This window comes from Microtus ochrogaster, chromosome 8 (genome assembly GCF_000317375.1).
Source record: "Microtus ochrogaster isolate Prairie Vole_2 chromosome 8, MicOch1.0, whole genome shotgun sequence".
Lineage (NCBI taxonomy): Eukaryota > Metazoa > Chordata > Mammalia > Rodentia > Cricetidae > Microtus > Microtus ochrogaster.
The window spans coordinates 66,282,277-66,296,056 of record NC_022015.1 but is presented as its reverse complement, the minus strand read 5'-3'; the positions used below and the strand labels follow the sequence as shown (position 1 = coordinate 66,296,056).

General features: G+C 48.8%; 2 protein-coding genes across 2 annotated transcripts in view; one reads left to right on the top strand and one right to left on the bottom strand.

Annotated features, from left to right (window-relative positions):
- The first annotated feature begins 3,463 nt into the window (after positions 1 to 3,463).
- On the top strand, positions 3,464 to 9,723 carry Rbp4 (retinol binding protein 4). The gene is made up of 6 exons (XM_005352202.3): positions 3,464 to 3,559; positions 3,668 to 3,796; positions 3,883 to 4,019; positions 4,178 to 4,284; positions 7,891 to 8,103; positions 9,415 to 9,723. The coding sequence occupies exons 2-6, from the start codon at positions 3,686 to 3,688 to the stop codon at positions 9,450 to 9,452; spliced, it is 606 nt and encodes a 201-aa protein (XP_005352259.1). The 5' UTR covers positions 3,464 to 3,559; positions 3,668 to 3,685; the 3' UTR covers positions 9,453 to 9,723.
- Positions 9,724 to 12,007: 2,284 nt separating this feature from the next.
- Positions 12,008 to 13,780, bottom strand: part of Ffar4 (free fatty acid receptor 4) — a 19,481-nt gene continuing 17,708 nt past the window's right edge. The window contains exon 3 of the mRNA XM_005352201.2: positions 12,008 to 12,783. Within this exon, the coding sequence (XP_005352258.1) occupies positions 12,394 to 12,783 (390 nt within the window). The 3' untranslated portion in view covers positions 12,008 to 12,393. The remainder of the gene's footprint in view (positions 12,784 to 13,780) is intronic.

The window sequence follows — 13,780 nt, the reverse complement described above, 5'->3', positions numbered from 1 at the left end:
TGTGCACTGCTTAGGTCCAGCCTCTGTGCACTGCTTAGGTCCGGCCTCTGTGCACTGCTTAGGTCCGGCCTCTGTGCACTGCTTAGGTCCAGCCTTTGGCTCTGGTCTCCATCACACAGGTGACTTGACAGAGCTTCAGGACCGTTTGCAGATGGCCCACAGTCTCCTAGGACCTAGTTAACCTTGGAAGGCAATGACCAAATATTTGCCTTTTAGTCCCTATAGCCACACTGGTATAGACCTCCCCGCACGATTATTGCACACCCAGAAAGTCAGTTGCATTAGTCTGCTACTTTTCACCTTTTATTTTTAAAATAAATAACTTTAAAAAATATTTATTTCAAGCCAGATGGTGGTGGCACAGCAAACAAACAAGCAAAGTAGATTTTATTCTATGTGTATGAACATTTTTGCCTGTGTGTGTGTGTGTGTGTGTGTGTGTGTGTGTGTGTATGAAGCACATGCATGATTGGTACCTGCCGAGAGATCCCCTAAAACAATTGTGAGCAGTCATGTGGATTCTGGGAATCGAACCTAGTTCTCTGCAAGAACAAAAACTGTCTATACCACTAAGCCAGGTACTTTTAACTTCTGGGTATCGTTTAGATAAAGCTTGTGTAAAAACCAAATTTTACACTGAAAAGCCATTGATTTCACTAAAGGAAGGTAAGTCTGTATCTGCCCTGTGTAAATGATGTGTTATAGAAGAAAAGAGACAGCCACTATCAGCCTTGAAGTGAGGGATGGCAAAAATGAACGTTATGTGAATCATGTGCAAACTCAAAACACAATTCTACTCATAAAAATGTTGGCAAATGACATATTTGGTTTATGTTTGACATTTTACCTGTACAAAAATTAAGAAAAATCCAGGAGGTACAAAGAAAAATAAACCTTAAGTATCTCAAATCCAAATCCTATCATATAGGGTAACCGCTGTAAATATTTCCCTTTGGATACATGTGTATGCATGTTTGAAAAGTTATTTATGATGTTCATAGCGTTAGTTGACCTGAATTCACATATTTGTAATCAAGAAGAAATTCAGGATAGAATGCCAAAATAAACTGTTTTTCTTTTCCGGGATCTAAAATATCATGGTTTGAGAGAAGAGGGGGCACAGGAGAGGAGGGGGAGGGAAGAAGGAGGGAGAAGGAAAGAGAGGAGGGAGAGGCAAGGATTGACTGGTCACCTTCAACCTAGCATGTAAATGAATACATACTGTTGAGAGAAGATACATTGACACCCCTACGTTTATTCCATATGCAGCAAGCATCAGAGCCACCAGAATGTGTTCCAGGAGAACTGGCTGAAAGGATCGGAGCAAATTCCAGAACTTTTCTTTCAGAAATCCTCATCCAGAGGCAGTGGGCATGCTGTCGCTCAAGTTCTGGAGTGTGAAGAGGGCATACAGTGTGGGGTAGGTACCAGGGAGGTACCCTGAAGGCCTCCCTGGGTGCAGAGACACGGACCACACACATCACAAAACACATGGTTCTGCCACACCCTCCTGAGCATGTCTTATCTGAGCTGGTCGGGATCACTGTTCGACTTTATCTGTGGGTTCAACCAACAGTGAGCCAAAAATATTCAAGGAAAATGACAGAGAAAATTTAAAAAAACACAGAAAAAATTGAATTTACTGCAAAACAAGCACTCTGCTGAGTCCGGGGGAAATGTGATGTGTTGCACAGCCCGTGGTGGCCTCCCACAATCCCACAGATCCCAGCCTCTCTCCAGTGTGTGTGTCGGAGTATCGGACACCTTCGGCTTGTTTATGAGCCATGTGGTTAGGCTCTAATGTCCAAGTCTCTACTGACCAGTTGTCATTATTCTCAGCACAATACAGTTAACAACAGTTTGCACAGCAAGATGCCACACGAGTCTACATTGAACATACTGTTTTGTTTTCTTGTCATTCCTTAAATGATACAGCACAAAAGTTATTTACACAACATTAGGTTTTATCAAACATTATCATCCAGAGAAGACCGAAATGTACCCAAGGATATATGTAGATGATAGTCAAATGCATCATTTTATAGAAAGGATTTGGACATTCTTGGATTTGAGGGGCCCATGGGGTGCTTCATGAAATCAAGCCCCTGTTGATACTGAGGGGCAATGCACATCCTTTGGTAAAACTAGTCCAGTCCAGTTTCCCAGTTAGTCTGCTGTTCAGAAAGTCCTCCCTAATTGTGGAGTCCTATGTAGTTAAAACACAGTCTCTGGTGCCATCATGGCTGCAGAGAATACAATGGATGCAGGAGTTGCGGGGGCGGGGGTGGGGGCGGGCATAAAGCAGAGAACCAGGCAATGTCCAAAAGGTCACAGGAAACTAAAGGAAGCCACAGGTGTCTTTGCAAGGTGGCCAGATGTGGCTAAGGAAACATCAACTTAGTTCTTTGTATGGTGTGTCTCCTATCCTTTCCCCAACTCCTCTTATTTTCAGGTCTAGCTATGGCAAAAATGGTTGTCTCCTGTCTGACCTGGGGCAATAGAGACACGAATACTTTCTTGCCAAAAAAAAAAAATTGTTAAATCTCATTTGGTCAAACTCTTCCCTTTGGACCACTTTGATGGACTGCAAGTTCCAAAAGCAGAAGAAAACGTAGTAAATTGTGTCATGCCATAGGCAAGCAATCAGCGAATCAATAGCCTTTTGACTACTGACCACTAAGGTTATGGAATTCTTTCCCTCCTCTTTGTCTACTCCAGAGCCAGTTTTCCCCACTCTTTTGTGGGGAGGGAAAAAGCCCACTTTGGCTTAGAAATAAAAACGTATGGTAAACAGTTGGCAGTTATGTTTTTCAGTGTGGTTTCAGGAAAGTGTGGCAACACAAGTAGGCGATCAACCACTCGGCCACCGGCGCTGCTAAAATATTTCCTGTCCTGACCAGGTGGCGTTTCTAGAAAATATTTAACAGGGAGGGTTTTAGTTCTAGATGATGAAACTAAAAATCAAATATTGACGCAAATAGTACCACAGCTCCTCAAAGGGGGAAAAAAATCACAGACAAAATAACCCCAAAACTCCACAACATATCCTCAGAAGAAGCGGGGGCCACTTGGGAAAGTCAGGACCTGAACACTAATGTTCCAGGCTGCATCATAGGTCTCTTTCTCGCTCAGTGAGGCCATCATCACCACACCATGGCCACGTAGGCCTCCAGACAGGGCAATAGGGCCTGGAGGCCACCCCAGACCGCAGCTGGCTGCAGCTTGGTCCCCGGGCCAGCTCTTGGCCCCGTGGATCGTCTGGGCTGGAGAGTTTGGCTCCACCGAGACCACCCTGCGCGAACCTCCGAGCAGAGGCGACACCGGGCGGCGAGGCTGGCGGAGGGGGCTCGCGTGCGTTCGGGTGGTGAGTCAGGGCGCGTTATGCAAGCCCAGCCGCCCCCCTTCCCGCCCCCGGCACCTCCCCGCGGTCTTTCACCCCGCATGGTTACGAAAGCGCGACCCCCTCCCCCCGGAGCTATAAAGCCCTGGACAGCCGCTCGCCTCCCTGGCTCCTCGCGCGCGCGAACGCGGCGGCCAGGCTTGCACGTGGCTCCTGCTGGTGAGTCGCCGCGCTCCCCCGGGGGGCTGCGGGACGGGGTGGGGCAGGATGGGGCGGCCAGCGGCCCGGTCCTCCTGCCTCGCGGTCACCCGGGCGCTTGTCCCGCAGGGCGGACTCCTGAGCGAGATGGAGTGGGTGTGGGCGCTCGTGCTACTGGCAGCGCTGGGAGGCAGCAGCGCTGAGCGCGACTGCAGGGTGAGCAGCTTCCGAGTCAAGGAGAACTTCGACAAGGCTCGTGTAGGTATCAGCCCCCGTCCCCCGATTCTTGCGGGCCGGCGGTGGACCCCAAACTCTAGTCCCCAGCTCTCTCATTTCTTTCTCAGTTCTCTGGGCTCTGGTACGCCATCGCCAAAAAGGACCCCGAGGGTCTCTTTTTGCAAGACAACATCATCGCTGAGTTTTCCGTGGACGAGAAAGGTCATATGAGCGCCACAGCCAAGGGCCGAGTCCGCATTCTGAGGTCAGTGGCCTCTTGGTGGGCTGTGGGTAGCGTCCAAGGTCCCTCCTGCCTTAGCCTGGCTGGAAGCTTAACTTCCTTTGCTGGGAAGGGAAAGGAGCACCTTGGATGGGGTTGAAGCCCTTTCCAGACTTGGCTCAGGATTCGCTTGGCTTTTACAGCAACTGGGAAGTGTGCGCAGACATGGTGGGCACTTTCACAGACACCGAAGATCCTGCCAAGTTCAAGATGAAGTACTGGGGTGTAGCCTCCTTTCTCCAGAGAGGAAGTGAGTAGTGGGGCATCCAGGCCGAATCGGTGCATTTCTATTCCGTGGCACCATTGGGAAGGGCTGCAAGAGGCAGAACCTCAGCCCCATCTCAATTTAGGGAGTGTGGGATTCCGAGTGGCTGGATTCCCAGCCTAAAATACCTGGTCCAAGTTCAGAAGGACCTTTGGGCTGGTCGGGTGCCATTTTCCTGGTCACCCCACTGTGACCTGCTCGTACTGGGTCCCCACATCACCACTCCATTCTGTCTCTTTGGGTGGGAACCCTGATTCCATTGCGACCATCCGGAACATCAGGAGAGATAGAGACCCATATCCAAGATAAAGGGACCGTTGTGTAGAGAATTGGGTCATGGCCCAGTGCCCTGCCAGGCAGTGTTCTGGAAGCAATAGCGTCTCCTTTCCTTCAATACTAAAACTCATATGCAAGGCAAGATTATGAGAACTCCCGACAACGTTCTCTAAAGCTGACGGTACCTTTCAGAAGGGTCTACACGTTCTATAACCCCACCCCCGCCCCATTTCATTTAAATTAAGAATCCGAAAGCTACTTGATAACTAAGGAATGATTTAGAGCAGAAAGAAATGCCGTGAGATCTCAGAGAGGGAGAATTAAAACACTGGGGTAACAGTGGGTAGCAACCCTGGGGGGAGGTGTGCTCAAACGACCCAGTGGATCTCCTAAGACCTTTGGAACACATAGGCATTTACATTACGATTCACTATAGTAGCAAAACTACAGTTATGAAGTAACAATAAAAATAATTTTATGGTTAGGGGTCACCACAATGTGAGGGACTGAAGTAAAAAGGGTTGTAGCATCAAGAAGGTTGAGAACCACTGCCCAGGCGGAAGGGGGTTGTTCAGGATACATTTCTCCTTATAGTTGGCCTTCTCATAAAGAAGCTGTGGAGCGTAATGGTCACACATGTCTCTGAGGGCTGGAGTTTGTAGTTCAGTGGTAGAGCAATTGCCTAACACGCACAAGGTTCTGAATTCCGTCTCCAGTCACACAGGGCACACACGCCATCCTGAAACCCTGGTGTAGATTAGAGAGCTAAAAACCATAGTTCAAGAGGTTGTCCACTGGATGAGATGAGGGGCAGACTCCCGGGTACTTTTCTGAATTTTTTTTTTCTGTAAATGACCTGGGAAATCAAGCACGTTAGGCAAGAGCTCTGCCCGAGTTAGATCCTTCAGTTCTAGCGGATTGCTCTGGTCTGCTGTCCCCTCCCCGGCCATGCTCTGGATTGGTCTCTGCTCTCTTTCTTTCCTCCTGGTTCTACCAGCACGGAGTGGGACATCTCGAGAGTAAAGGACATTGGCATCAACCTATATTAAATGAGTAGAGACTTCACGGTAGATGAGATTCCCTAAAACTTGACTTCCTTTGCAATCAAATTGAGTTAAGGAATAGTTCCTATTTAATAAAATTGTTAAAACAGCTACTCATGGTAATATATGAAAGTGTTTAGTTTTGTGTGTAATAAGGGCTTATTATTTTGTTGTACCCTCCCAGAAAGCATGAACGAAGACTTCTTCCTTGTCCCAAATAAAGTTTGCCACTCTCTTGGCAAAGAAATGCTTATTAATGTGAGAAACAGGTTTGAACAGCTCCATCAGTGTTTCTCAAAGTCACTGTTCCTAGGCCAACTTCAACTAAATCAGCTGCAGTGCTTTTTTCAAAGTGCAGATTTCTGGGTCCAAACCAGAATTACTCAATCAGAAACCCTTCTGGGTGGAGCCTTGTATTTCTGTTTCCAATAGGCTCTTTCAGTGAATTCCTTCTGCAAAATGAAGTTTGAGAATCCGTGGGCTAGATCACTCAACCCATGGAGGTCTCAGACTTCATTCCCTTACAGAGGCTGTTGGATTATTGAGAGGTTTAGTTGGAAATAGGCTAGAATCGGTCTCCTGGTTGGTTTAGCTGGATCCTTAGGCCTCGGAACTATAGGGAGCTTCTCATGTGGAGGACACAGGTCTAGGGAGCCAAGTGAACATTTTCTGGGTCTCACTCCATAGCGGTGACAACAATGAGTAGCGGGTCTTTAAAGTGGCAGGCCAACCACCAAGACAGTTCCCTCTGTGAAGCATTTGAAACCAGGCATTTCTAAACTCTCAGTCTATCTATTCAGTACAGTGTAGACACAGCCATAATGAGATGTTTATTTTGGGGTGTCATGGGGAAGTCAGGGACTGCCAGCTTCAGGCACTCTCTCCACAGTGATGTGCTCTCCTGGTAAACACCAGCCCTGCCCTGCGTCCTGGTCCTGCTGGAATTAGTTTTTCCTGTGCCTCTGTCTCCCCATCTGTAATATGGAGTAATGATGTATGATTTTGAATAAATGCAAGTATACCCCCCAAATATGGCCATGGCCATGAAGTAACTGGCTTCAGCCTTGGTTAATCGTCAGCAAGATGGCTGCACTGAAACACAGCGCTCTTACCTGTACATAGGGTTTTTGATAACAAATCTGTTTTTTCTCTGTGCCGCTCACACACACGTGTTCATAGTAACTTAGCTCCTGTTCTGCCTTTGCTGATCTTTCTGTCGCTTGCTTTATGTTGCCTCTGCACAACTTACACCCCAGCCTTGAGGCACGGATAGGATCTGCATTTTTCAAGAATTCTGCTCTGCCAGGGAAGTCATGAAGAGAACAGTTTTTCCCCACTCCCCAGTGTGTGCACACATGCATTGTATACACGTAAGTGTGTGGGTGCGTGAACCAGCCTGTGCGTGTGGAGCCCAGAGCAGAGCACTGGGTATCAGAAGTCTTGCCTTCGGTCTTACCCCTTTGAGACAGAGTCTTCCCCTGACCCGAAGCTTGCTGTTTCTGCTAGGTTGCCTTGCCAGGGACCTCTGGGGATCTGCGGGTCTTTGCCTCCCCGTGCTAGGTTTGCAGACCCACACAGCCATGCCTGGTACTTGGGAATTGAAACTCAGGTCCTTATACTTGCAGAGCGAGCACTGTTGCCCACTGAGCCATCTGCTCAGCCCCGCCCCCAGAACACAATCCTAAGGAGTACTTGAAGCTGGATAAGGAGCATCTTTTGCCCCCAGGCATCCCACTTGTCAACCCAGGGAAGTGAATAGAGTTCCTAAGTAAAGATAAGAGTAGACCCTGAAAATCTCTTATCATCTGCTGGCGTCCTCTATCCCAATGACGTGAGCTCATGGGAGGTAGATTCTTCAGAGCACCGAAAAGTTGTGGCCTGTAGTTGGGGGATGGCATAAGTTGAGGGCCGGCAGACATTAGACTCTTGTTAGTGGACGCTAGGTAGTAAAGATGGAAGTTCATCTTCAGCTGTCCTTTAGAAAACTGCTGTGCTGTTATCAAGGAGTTGCTGATGTGAACAAGGTGTCCTCCACACCAGGACAGGATCTGTGACTTCTCTTATCACTGACATGAACGAGGTGCCCTCTGTGTGCCAAGACTCATTTCTGTAAAGGAGAGCAAGCTCCTTTCTCTTTTGCCCACTTGCGCAAAAGCGGTCAGGAATCCCCGCAGCCTCCGCTCACTAAGGAAAGGCAGCCAGTTCCACGGAGTCCGGGGTAGGTAACAAGTTGGTCAGACCTCCGGGCCCTCTGTGGCTCTCTGACTTACAGACGACGACCACTGGATCATCGACACGGACTACGACACCTTCGCGCTGCAGTACTCCTGCCGCCTGCTGAATCTGGACGGCACCTGTGCGGACAGCTACTCCTTCGTATTTTCTCGTGACCCCAACGGCCTGACCCCCGAGACGCGGAGGCTGGTGAGACAGCGGCAGGAGGAGCTGTGCCTAGAAAGGCAGTACCGGTGGATCGAGCACAATGGTGAGCAGCTCTTCCTGAGGGGGCGTGGCTGGGCTGGGCCAATGGGAAGGCGCTGCATCTGTGTAAAAGGGTGATCTGAGGAGTCCCCTTTGGGCCTATCTTGGCCCTTCTTGACTAAATCTTTCCCAGGGCTTTGTCGTCAGCCACATGGAGAAGGAACCAACGGTCCTTTTCCCCCAAATCTTGGCACTTTTGGTAAACAGAACCTCAGGGCCACTCTCCTTTCCTTTTATTTACTCCTGGTGCCACAACCCACAGAAAGTGTTCCGCAGGAATTAGAGTGTGTTGGTGACGAGGTGTCCCCAGGAAAGAACTGGGTGGAACATACAGCCATTTTATACAAAAACCATAATCAAAAACAGCAGTGTAGCAAGTCCTGAAGAGATGGGTGCCTGCAATGTTCTTTATTCTTTACAAAATCAAGGATCACTCAATTAGCCTCCTGGGTTGCTTAGGGAAAGCCCCTGGGATAACAGAGGGATGGTGTAATCGCTGTTGCCCTTAACTGATCCTAATTTAATACTCGGAAGCGTGGAGAAGTGTGCTGTGTACTTTGGACTAGCATGCACTCACTTCTGTGGGCAGTTGGACTTCAAAATCCAAAAATGGTCATGCTGAAGTTTAGAAAAAGAACATTTTTCTTGGGCATCTCAATGGTCCGGTGTGCCTACAATGTGAGCTCAGACATACGGAGATAGGAAAGTGCCACCCTGGGGTGGTGGGGAGCTGAACGTGGGGCTAGTGAAGGATTATGTCACTTCCAAGCACTAAGCCTTTCACTTGTCACCTCAGTTAAACCTTGGACATCCTTTATAAAGTAGGAACATTAGCTGTACATATTCTACCAATGAGAAAAATGGAGACTAAGAAAAGGTAAGTACATTGCCAGAGATCTCCAGTCGGTAGCTAAGTCAAATAGAAACTCAGATTTTTGTCACTCTTGAAGTCCCTTGTGGTGCCTCCTGGTAACACGGGGCAGGAACATCATGAAGACTATGACCTTACTTAGGCTGACGTTAGCCTGGCATGGCCCTCGTGTCCCAAGGTAGGAGGATGGGCTTCAAGGCACTTGGGGATGCAGTGAGGTCAGCATAAAAGGAAACCGAACCATGCAGCAGGTCCCATGCCTTCAGCGTGACTGCTCCCTGGAGAATTCAAAGACCTTCAGGATCAATGTGAGAGAATTTGTGAAGTACAGCCACACAGAAGCATATGAAGGGCCGCTGGCTCTAAGGCTGCCTGGGTGTTCATGTATATGCAAAAGCACTGTCCAGCTCTCTGTTGTTAATGGTTTTATTTTCTGTATTTCAGGCTACTGTCAAAGCATACCCTCAAGAAACAGTTTGTAGCAACATCAAGGATGAGAAGTTTCCTTTGACAACTTCTGATTAACTCTCGTCCAATCTTCATCTCTATTTATCTCAGAAGTCTGGTGTCCCCACCTCTCCTTACCTTCTCTAGGTGGACGGACGCTCAGCTGTCATCGGTAGGATAAACGCATGCATGGGAATGACTGAATCTCTTCACACAAACGTTTATCTTACTGAGGTTCCCAGAGAGACCGTTTGAGGCTCGGGATTCCAAACTCGATTTATTAAACGTATAGTCACCATCTTCCTAGAGTTGAAGACTTATTTGTGGTTTGCTTGCTGGTGGGCTGCACTTTTTGATGCCAGGACATTCTCTCGTCCCGGTCTCTGCGACCTTTGACCTGACCTAGACATCCCTGATCTCTATATTAGAGACTGGCTCCTAACTTCCTGAGAAAGGTTTTCCTCATTAATCCGGGAAGGCCTTAACAACAGCACTATTAAGGGACTGAAACCCCAAGAGGAAGTAAGTGTGACCAGGCCATCAGACCCAAGGCTTTCAGTCCAGGGCCCATGAGGTGAGCAGGACGGAAGGCTCACCTCTGTCCAGACCTGGGAGGCTGAGAACCATGCGTCAGACTGAGCACAGGGAAGCCTGCTCTCACTGGCATGATTCTGGCATGATTCACTTTGTACTTCAGATGGGGCCCAAACTGAACAGCAGACAGCCATGGTTCCAGAGGATCTTGGTTTTAAGTTCAATCCACTTTGGAGCTGGGAGATCTGGGGCTGACTGTGTGGCTTCTCTCATTAGACTTGAGGAAGGAATTAACCCTTGCCTGACAGGACAGAGTGAGAGGCCACACAGTGTCTGTGAGCATGGGAAGGAGCTGTGATAGCTCTGTGGGACAGGAGGACATCTGCGAAGTGTTTTGGAGGTGGGGGTGCTGATATTTCTAAGGACCATGGGGACCTCACACCAAACACCCGCATGCCTTGTTCTCCAGCAGAGGCAGAGGAAACAAGTAGCCATGCGTGAGAAAAGCCCGGCTTTTTACTCTCGTAGAACAAGCCGACACAGCCTGTCTCCTGAGCTTCAGTTCGATGTCACAGACCTAAGATACTCACAAATGCCTTCAAAACAGAGCGCCAATGTATCACATCTATTAACCAAATAGGAACAAAGGCACCTTGTTATTTTGTCCTTAATGTCATGGTCCCCGTAAATCTTAGCCCTACGAGTTGGCATATCCTGGGACTCAGTCCTTGACTCTGGTTTCTTCTCTTTCTTCACCTCAGAGACTATTTCATAAAACCACAGGTCCCTGAACACCATCTGCATTTCCCAACAACATTGTAACACCAGGCCCAATTCTGGGTCTCTCTATCCAGTAGTCTATTCTAGGACTGTCTCACTGGGATTGCAAGCCCATGCTCTGAATGAAAACCGATTTGTTTCCCAGTCTGCCCCAGTTTTGTCGTCTGCTCCACTGTCTAACGAGTGCCAGGCTCTCACCAGGAGACATCCTTGACTGTCGTCTTCCCTCATCTTCACCCTCCATAAGCAAACTGTTTGTCCCGCCTTCCCAAGCATAGCCCTAGATGATTTCACACAATCCTTCACAAACGCCACGCACCTTCAAGGTCCCATCGACTTTTCCTCCTTCAAGCAGCTGCGCACCTTGTCTCCATTTTTAGTCATGTTCCTTCGAACCTGTGCCTCGCCGAGGAGCCAGAGTCAAAGTGCTCATGGCTCAGGTCTCCTGTTACAAACCTCCGGTGCTGCCCACCGAACCCTGCATGAACTCCTTATGCTGGCCTGCCAGGCCCTCCCTGACCTAGCGCTGGAAAGTCATTGGCATCCGTCGATGGGCACCAGGGCAGCACCTCTCTCCTAGCATCAAGTACAAAGAAGGCTCAGTGAACGGTTTGCTCCTGGACCACAGAGCTCGCCAGCCTCTCTTCCCGCAAAGGTCCTTCCTCCAAATCCACATGAGTGCTTCTTTCTTGAAGCCCTTAGCCTTTCAAGGCAACTGTTGCTCCTCAGTTTTTCCTAAACCCACCCTCCCTACCCCATATAAACAACCATCACCCCCACAGCACCGACCCCTACCCCATATAAACAACCATCACCCCCACCGCACCCTGTCTCACTTTCTGCAGGTGCTTCTTCACTCTAGGGTGCTCCAGTCCTCACTGACTTCTGTTTAGCATTCGTGGTCCCCCACCCCCATGAGAAGGTGAGCTCCCTGAGAACAGAGCCAGGGCTCTCGTCCTTACCATGAGATTTTAAGCACGAAAACACTGCACAGCCATAGCAGGTGTTTCAAAGGCCTCTGATGGATGGAGTGTTAAAGCAACCATGCCTGACCTCCCTCTCCAGCATCCTCATCCTCCCCTCTTTGAGTCTATGATGCTGCTGCGTGTGTGTGTATGTGTATATATACATATATATTATGCTGGGGGTTGAACTCAGGCTCACACACTTGCTAGGCAATCATACTACCATTGAGTCATGTCTCCTGCCCATTTTTAATACATGGGGGAAAAAGTCACGTCTAATCGCTCCTTGGAAATTTCTTAAGCAGTCTTGGAATGAATGAATAAATTATTTAAAGGCCTTATGTACCCAAGGTGGGGACTTAGGGTGGCCGTGACCTTTTACCAAGAAATTTGAGCCCTGAATCACCTCCAAGGTTTATTTCAGCAGTCATAAGGTACAAGTTTATATGTAGGAACAGTTATAAATAAAAATTTATTAACTCAATCATATTACAAACACTAAAAAAGTCCATAAAAAGGAACCCATAGAAAGTCTTTTTAAGAAAAAAATATTTTTATACGGAGTAGTCATTCCTCAATTTGCTGGCCCTGAAGATGTGTGCCATTGGAAGTTGGATTTTCTTAAAGCAGGGTACACCAGTGACTTGGAAGGCAACCCCCTTTACATGCACACAACGGTTCACCTGGCTCCAGCTAGTTAGCTGGAAATAACAGACAAGTCATTTCGTCTGACTGACGTGTCTGTAAAAATGGCTCCCTTCTCTGGGAAAAAGAAGCAGCAAAAAATCTTCCTCCATTCATTCCTGAGCAGCGACATGTTGTACAGGATGGGGTTCAGGGCGGAGTTGGCGAACGTGAAGGTCATCACCCAGAAGAAGAAGGACGGCCAGACGACCAGGTCCTGCCTGAAGTTCTGGATCAAGAGCAGGAGGATGGTGATGATGATAGGACTCCACATGATGAAGAAGGAGACCATGAGCAGGAAGAGGGTGCGGAAGAGCCGGTAGTCCTGCTGGGACACTCGGATCTGGTGGCTTTCCGAGTATGCCAAGCTCAGCGTGAGCCTCTTCCTTGACGCCTTTGTGATCTGCAGGAAAACAAAAAGAACTGGAGCCACAGGTCACGGAGGGAGTCAGGGGTCTCCTGTTGGCTGGTTTTTCTTTTGTGGTATTGAGGAAGGAAGCCCAGGTGGATTGGGGTGGCGCTAGAGACCGGTGGGTTGCAGTCTGACTGGGCACTCCTAACCTGGAATGTGAAGGACATTGTGTCTATAGGCCTGATGTAGGCCTGCCAGTCTGTTACCTCTGCCCCGAGGAAAGAGAGCCAATGGGTTGTGTCTTGACCATGTTAGTGGTCCTTAGCAACTTCAGTTGCTGTGGCTGGCCCAGGCCCTGTCTCTCCTAGCCACATTGCCAATTCTGTACGGGGTGCGGGGCCTATTTTCCTAAAACCTGCATCTCAAAGAGAGAAAGTAATTTTAATGTCATTAGCATCATTCACAATTTGGGCAAGTTTAGCTCATCAAAATGGCCTAAAATGTTCTCCTCACAATTCTCTTAATTCCCTAATTGAAGGATAGATGCTTAACTACCGCCTGATTGCACGAGTGCCTCTCGCTCTGTTTGTGATAGAGACAAGGACAGCAGGTGCCCAGTGAACGGAACCCTCTGAACGTGCCTGACAACCAGACGCCAGGAAGAGAGGCCAGGAAGAGAGCAATCAGGACGGCTGAGCTTTCCTCTTGGCGCCCCGCCACGTGTGAGACATTTATTTCACTGGTTGTCACCTTTAATCTTCGCATAGCCCCTGCGCTGTCACACCGCTGTTGTTCTTGCAAATTGATTCGCAGGAAATGTAAGTTACCAGCTGAAACTCATTTTCCTGCTACTAAATAGTAACAGCCCCCTCCCTAGGGGGTCCATACTACTTAGGGCCTTGCCTACTCCGCCGTGCCGGTGGGGGTGGCTCAGCAGACAATTCCAGCTCCTTGGGGCCCGGGCTCTTGCAGGTGCAGGACAGAAGGTGGCTGTGATAAACAAAGTGGCTGACTCTGGCCAAGAGCATGGAGGTCCCCCGCCCCCCCC